This window comes from Hipposideros armiger, unplaced genomic scaffold (genome assembly GCF_001890085.2).
Source record: "Hipposideros armiger isolate ML-2016 unplaced genomic scaffold, ASM189008v1 scaffold_546, whole genome shotgun sequence".
NCBI lineage: Eukaryota > Metazoa > Chordata > Mammalia > Chiroptera > Hipposideridae > Hipposideros > Hipposideros armiger.
In genome coordinates this window covers 267758-275387 of record NW_017731896.1, presented here as the reverse complement: position 1 = coordinate 275387, position 7630 = coordinate 267758, and the positions used below count along the sequence as shown (strand labels likewise).

Genomic DNA, 7630 nt, shown 5'->3' with positions numbered 1-7630 from the left:
ATTCCTCCTCTTAAGTTTTTTTGGCTTGGACAAATGACTCTCTCTGGGCCTCTGATGAGACATATGTGCTGGGTTCTTGCACTTTTGTGTGTAAGATTTTGCCAATAGAAGAGTAAATCTGGGAGGGGACCCTCCATCTGTATCTCCTAAAACTACGTCACACAGTGGGACCTTTTCTGTGCGTCCTCAGCTGGAAAGGATGGACTTGACTAAAATTTGGATTTCCTCTAACACAAAGGTCTGTCTTAAGATATTTTGTAACACTGTTCATAGTATGGACAAACAAAACAATCCCACATAATTAGAAAGGCTCCAATGAGGCCATACGTCCTAGGGATAATCAGTGGGTTTATTGTTTGGAACAGAGGAGAAAACTAAAACGGGGCCTCTACCAAGGACTTCAGCTTACGAATATGTAGAACTATCGCAACTTTTCCTTACTCAATTCGGCCAGCTCTTGGTTTTGGGCATTAAAGCTAATTTAGGTTTTCCTCATCCTTCCATACTCAGCTCAGGCCTACAAGAGAACAACCCTGATGGCCTGGGTTGGTCTTAGTCACCTGCCTGTATTTATACAAGTATCCTGCATGTCCCTCTGTCTACCACTTGCTACATGATATTAAAATGTGTTCATGTATCAGACTGCCATGCAGACTCTCAGCTCCTCTAAAGACAATCAGTCATTCTCTTTCTCTCTCTCTCCTCCTCCCTTCTTTCCTCCCTCCTTAGTATCCTAGAACACAGTGCACAGCAATAATTTGGAAACCTTACATCATGTTCACCATATGCCAGACACCGTCCTCCGCATCTTTCACATACTCTTCTATTCTTATACTACATCCAGGGGATAGAGACTATTATTATTCCAAATTTTAAAATGAAGAAACTAAGGCATGGGCTGGTTAAGTACCTTGCCCAAGATCACACAGTTATGAAGTGGGGGAATTTAGAGAAGAGCTGGGACGTCTAACCCCAGACCCCACATTCAATCACTGACCCTATCTTGCCTCCTAGATTCTTGGTAAATGTTTATTCAACTGAATTGAACATTACTCAGCACAGATAAATACATACAAACATCTGGTCTTGAAGGTAAAAGAATATGCTTAAAGTCTCAGGGTCTTAAAAGTTTTCTCAGGACATAGATAAATTATAATCGGTAAAGTTTTTTTTATAAAAAACTATCTATAGTTTTGATTTGCACATTATACAAAATTCCACTCGATCACCAAAGACCTCTCAGGGCACAAGTCTGTTTAAGCACATATGTGGAATGGTGGTGTTTTTATAATCAACTGTTGACTTACTACATACTTCCATTTCAAAGAACAGAAGCTTCTGGATGTAAGGTCAATGAGCTTTCTGTTTTTCTTTTTTTAAATGGCTGGCATGAGTTGTAGAGGGTTTGAACACTAACTTTTTATCCTTGAAATAAACTGCTGCCTGCCAAAACCCATTCCCAAAGTTGCTCTGATTAAGCAGTAAAAATCATTAGAAGATACAACCACTGCTAATACCTTTATTCAAGGAAAGAGTTTAACACAGGGCAGAACCATTTTAAAGTTTCTCATTAAAGCATTGACTATTGGAAGCAAAAGCAAAAGCAAAAAAAAAAAAAAAACCCAACAAAGTCTAGGAGGAAGTTATATTACTGAACTTCAATGCTCCTGTATTTATAGAATGACCTCAGCCCTGGATCTTAAGAGGGAACAAGTCCATTGTGCTGTATGAGAACTGCATTGAAGGTGGAGGGATATGACATGGGCTGCAAAGAATCAGAAGCCAAAAAGTTTAAAAAAAAATCCACACAAAAACCTTACATAGCAGCAGCTCCCTAGAGTGCCTATTGAAATAATGATGATGACAACGATAATGATGACAATGACATAGTAATAATAAATCAACTGATGAGATATGCATGCCAGGCTATATTTTGCTATTAAAAAAGTTAAATTGCCAAGTTGCAGAATCAGATATATACTATTTTAAAATAGTAGAAAAATGACGTGAGCATTTGTCTTATTTGTTCATTTGTTCATTTCTTTATTTAAATGATTCATTCACTCATTTTCGGCAGCCCAGCGCCCATGCCCCTCTTATAGTACTTGGATTTCCTGTGGGGAATCCCCCTCTTGCCTTCCTTCGTGACGTCTCAGTGGAACCCCAAGGTGCTCTGCCTGCCCTAACTTGACCATGGAAGTCAGGGGGGCTTCTTCAGTCAGATCAGTCATCTCAGTGCCCAGGTGGGAACACGGGGCAGGCACATGACCTAAGCTCAAGCTCAGCCAAAGGATTTTATTTTGATGTAAAAATAGAAGAAAAAAAAAAGGCGTAAGTTTATCTATTTTTTCCTGTGAGAATGCTCACGACAGACTATCCACACTCGTGTTTCCTATCTGCTACATGCCAGGTTCTTCACCTGCCCTTTAATTATGTGCACTTTCTTATATTCTTACAATATTTTCCCTTTTTTATTTCAAGGGATTCCAATTCTGTTTTAGTTGTTTGGTTCCAAAGAATAAATGCTGGGTACCAGCTGAGCAGGGAAGCAGGTAAAAATAGTGTTGATTGAATTGGCCAAGTGTGTCATAAGTGAGCACAAAAGCTGGAAGAGGGCACAGACAGGAGAATGGGAAAATACTATGGGATGCCAGGTGTGGTAGTGCCAGAGGAGCCCAGGTGAAGGTCACCAGGGCTATGGCATTAGTGAGACAGTCTAAGCCCCAGAAACACAGTGTGTTGAGCAGCAGTCCCAAAGAATGTTTATATTATACTTTATGACAAGTTTAGGTCTATAAGTTGACATTGTGATATTCGGAAACAACTTCTACACCACATGAAAAGCTACCAGGAGATGACAAAGTCTTTCATTTCATTTCCTCGTTCACAATTAATGTTTAAAATAAAGCTACTAGATCACAGATCACAACTTAATATCCTGGAATATTCCGAAGAGAATGTATTGCATTTCTCTCCCTTCTTGCTGTGTGCTCACCGTTCCCATTCACTTGTCTGAACAAGGAAATTAAGCTATCGTTTCCTTGTGTTTATAGCTGATTTGACAGCCCAGCTCATCATTAAGGCTGTTTCCATCTTTATTCAGACTCCAAAACCTTCCTGCGAGCCTTATTTTCATGAATTCACTGAGCACGAGCTCCCGGAAGACTTTATAGAATACCATTATCAAAATCAAAGTTAAAACTGAAAATAAAATTATATCTTCCATCGAAAGCTTCACTAAATTTTTTTTCTGGGTTAATAAATATTACCAGACCCATACCACCTCATTCATTTGTAAACAAATATGTAAGCCAAAGAAATAAGTGGCCAGAGATTCACTTCCATGCATCGAATCATACCTGAATAGGGACTCTCTTGACAGCCAAATTTCATTCTGTTTTACGGTTTTCCAAGAGAAAAGCAACAGCAGCAGCACAGTGGACGCAGTCAGGGTGGTGGCCCCGCATCGATGCAGACAAGCGCAGAGCTTGCTCAGTCCATGCACAAAGAGGATGCAGTAGCCCATGCTGGAAAACAGGGTGGGAGAAGCAGGGTTACTGTGGGGGTGCAGCGGAGACCCCTGAGCATTCTATCCCATGGAACTATCGAATAAAGCTTGCCCCGTGACAGAGCAACAAATACAAACGCGGCTGTCTCACACAACATCCACACATTAGTTCTTTAGCAGTGAAACCAGCGCATTGGCTGGTCCTTTGGCATCCATGTGGAGAATAACAGGTTCATCCTATAGGCTCAGACTGCCTTGGATTTCAGCAGCTCAGGCACCATGAGAAGTCCTTCCCGTACACTCCTGGGACCTGAATGGGCCCTCTGACCCTTGCTTCCTCAGTGCTGGCACTGTATCATACTACTAGCACCCTGTGACCAAATTTGGACTCTGCTACAGCAGGTCCCATCACATCTTTGTGGGAGACAGTCCCCCAAGAGCCCTTTATCAGGTTCTGGGAGGAATGCTGGTCACCAAGGGCCATTGGTCTCTGTCTTCAGGAATGTGCCATCTCGTATGCCCCTACTCTGGCTAGTCAAAGTCCTTACCCCAAAGGAAGGTCTACCCACAGGCCAAATCCTGGGCCATGCAGCTTGGAGCTTATCACAGACAAGCTGTACTGATACAATTCTCTTGCTGATGCTGGCTCAGCTTTCCAAACCGACACCAAAAATCCCTCCTGTAATCAGAGTGGACCTGTGGAACGCTGATATCACGTCTCTAAAAGCCTTTGGCTTGGTGGACGGAATGTGGTCCCTCACATTATCTACACACCCGCAGGGATGCTTCTTGCGTGCCAACTGGCCTCAGAAAAACACAAACATTTAGTTGTATCCATCGTTGCAGTGAGCATGTTAGTCAAGACCTGTTTCATTCCAAAGACGGCAACTACAAATTATTACAGAGTATTTTAAGAATAAAGCAAGCTTGTGCAAATAAATCCTATAGTAGTCAGACGCTATTGTTATAGGAAGCCCCAAATTAATATAGCCCACTTACTTGTTCAATTATTTATTCGTTCTCTCTCTATTATGTACTGGCAATAAGCCGGGCACTAAAACTACCATTATGAATAAAACAGAAGTCCTCCCTCCAAGAACTCCAGTCTAGTGAAGCAGGTTGATTTTGTAAAAAAAACACCAGAATATTCTCATGTCTCAACACGCCTCTTTTAAAAGAAACAACTCTACACTTTCCTTCTGTTCTCATTTCTAAATGTCAGTGCTTTGGTATCAAGGGTAGAAAAATGAGAGAGGAGCCTTTAAGGTTTTTGACTTAGAGACCCTGGGAATCAAGTTAAAGCTCTAACTGCCTACTTCAAGTTCTATTAGTTGGTTGGTCTTAAAACTCTCAAAGTTGTAGGCTCACTGTTTGGCCAAAGGAAAGCACCACCCTACTCACCACCAAGGGATGGTGGTTTGAGCCCTGGAGGCCCATGCCCCATCCCAGTCACTGAATCTGATTGCCACAAGCACCTTGCAGAGCCTTGCACATACCAGAACACAGAGTCACTAGTGAAAACAAAACAAAACAAAACAAAACAAAAAGACCACAGCTCCCCATGTTTGGCCTTACAAGTATTAAAGCTTTCTAAAAATCTCCCATGTTGGACCATCGACCATGCTGATGTCATTACTGGCCACCATGGCAGCTCAAGTCTGTGGAGAAAAATCAAGCAGGGAAGAGAAAGAGGGAGTGCAGGATGGGGAGGAAGTTGAGGTTTAATAGGGGTGGTCAGAGAAAGCCTCACTAAAAAGGTGACCTATGAGCAAAGCTCTGAAATGCATAGGTGGGGGTGTGCCATGCAGACCCCAACATCTCCAATGGCAGGTGTCTTCTCACTCCTGCCTTCATAAAGCAGCACCATGGAGTGCCAACATCTACCGAGCACACCTTATGTGCCAAGCACGTTCTCTATGAGCTCAGTTCACTCTCACATCCCTGTGGGTCATTGCTGTTAGTGTTTAACCTGTGAAGACACGACAGAAGGGAAAGGTGAACTGATCTGCTGAATTAGGTCATTCAGCTCGTACATAGCAAAGAGATAAAGCCAGGAGTCTCAGATTCCAGAGCCCACATGCCATATGCTATCGTGTTGTTGGGTTTCGATTTGACTGGCTGATCCCTGTGCTCCTCACACCTTATCACACAGCTTCCCCGACTTCCTTCCCAACCACTCCATTCATGAAAGTTCAGTTTTGTTTTCTGCCTCCTTGTAGGAAACAGAGCTGCCATCTGGCCGAGCAGTGGGGAAGGGAAACACTAAGATTCCACAAGTTCCAGAGCAATGGCTGCAAAGTGGCAGAAGACATGGAGGAGTAACAAAGACAGCAAAAATAATCAGTTCATTGGCATGTTTACTGAGTGATTCCTATGTGCCAAGCACTGTGCTAAGTGCTTTCTATGGGACAGCCCACAATATTTGTAGGGCCTGGGACAAGGACAGTACTGGCTTGAAATATATGATCTAATTTAAAAACAATCCTCAGTACCTTCCATTCATAAATAAGGAAACTAAAGCTTGGAGGATTTAAATAACTTTCCAGTAATAGAGTCAGATCAGAAGACCGATGGTCCTAACACTGTTGTAATCAGAGCTGGCATAATTTTTCTACAAGGGGCCAGGGAATAAACACATCAGGCATTTCGGGCCATGAGGCCTCCTACTCGACTCTATTTTTGTAGCAGGAAAACGGCCATTGACACTATGAAAAGAAGGGCACGGCTGTGTTCCAATAAAATATTTATAAAAACAGGTGGTGGGCCCAATTCCACTCATGGGCCACAGCTATAATCCAAATGAAGGGGAACACCATTCATTTTCACTCAGTACAAGTCTCAAGTAACACGATAGTTTTTTTTCCAAAAGTCCTTGTATTGACATATGGTTTAAAGGAAGATTAAGCTATATGAAATAATCTCCACTTAGGTTTGCAAATTTCTTAGAGAGGATCACATTCTTAAAAACTTGAACACAATATCACAGAGGTTAAGTTGCTTCTCTATTACAGCATTTCATCTTTAAACATCTCAGCAGCACGAGCCAGAATCGTTCTCTCTCCATTGCTAAGGGCAGGCTAAGTCCTCATTTTGAAAGTGGAAAATCAAGCAAATGAGAAACGGCATGCTTTTCCGGCCTCCAGGGAGACACAACCAGACTGCAGTTAGCGCTGGTTTATCTAGTTAAGGAAAATCTGGGCTCTGACCAGACAGCTCTACACAGAGCACAAAGGGGTCAGTGCAAACCACTGGCAGTTGACAACATCATACCCTGGCAGACGGAGAGCCCGACTCCGGCTGCTGGCTGTCTGGCTCAGCTCAGTACCGAGATGCCTTTTCAAAGCACACTTGAGAAGCACCACTGCTGTCTCAGAGAATGGAGTGAATCGCTCATGCACAGAGATGCTCTCTTCTTCACAGGCAGATGCCATCTCCAATTTTGAATGTGATTTATTGACAAGTTGCAGTGTGTACAATAACTAAAGACACTTGCATCTCTCCTCTCTACTTTTATGATGCATAAAGGGAAATGAACAGGAAATGCAAACAAATAATGTTTGTCCCTTCACATTAGAATACAAAACATTTGCAACCTGCTGCTTGAGAACTTGGTGAGCAGTTAATCATTGTGTAAATAGTACAAATGTACTTTCTTGAACCTTGTCCAGAAGCTCTTAAGTGATTAACAGAACAACGCTTTCCCTTCCCATTTACATCAACCTGAAAGGACGGCAATTTCCTAGGCAATTTCCTACCTCTCGGCCAAGTATTTTACGGTGTTTGCTATGGCTTTGCTTTTGCTTTAATTCTATTCAGCAAAGGGAATCTTTTTGCTATTAAGGGGAACTAAAATTCACTTAAGCTCAAACAACCCATTTAAGAGTTTATCTATAACATCAATGATATAAGATAGACACAATCTTCCAATGTTATTACTTTAAAGAATTCCTATCTTTAGATTGTTTAAATGAAACATATCCCTAGCTAACTTCATTCGGATCTGGTGAATCCTCACATGGCAAATTATCTGATGGTAAGATCTTATTCCAGTCTCATGGATGCTGACCCAAAATGATTAAATAGCAAAGCCCCGTCGCTGAGCCCAGGACAGGTGCTTGGTGC

General features: G+C 42.1%; 1 protein-coding gene across 1 annotated transcript in view; it reads right to left on the bottom strand.

Moving 5' to 3' along the window:
* TMTC1 (transmembrane O-mannosyltransferase targeting cadherins 1) overlaps positions 1-7630 on the bottom strand; it is a 268764-nt gene that overhangs the window by 72450 nt on the left and 188684 nt on the right. The window contains exon 10 of the mRNA XM_019668969.1: positions 3360-3527. Within this exon, the coding sequence (XP_019524514.1) occupies positions 3360-3527 (168 nt within the window). The remainder of the gene's footprint in view (positions 1-3359; positions 3528-7630) is intronic.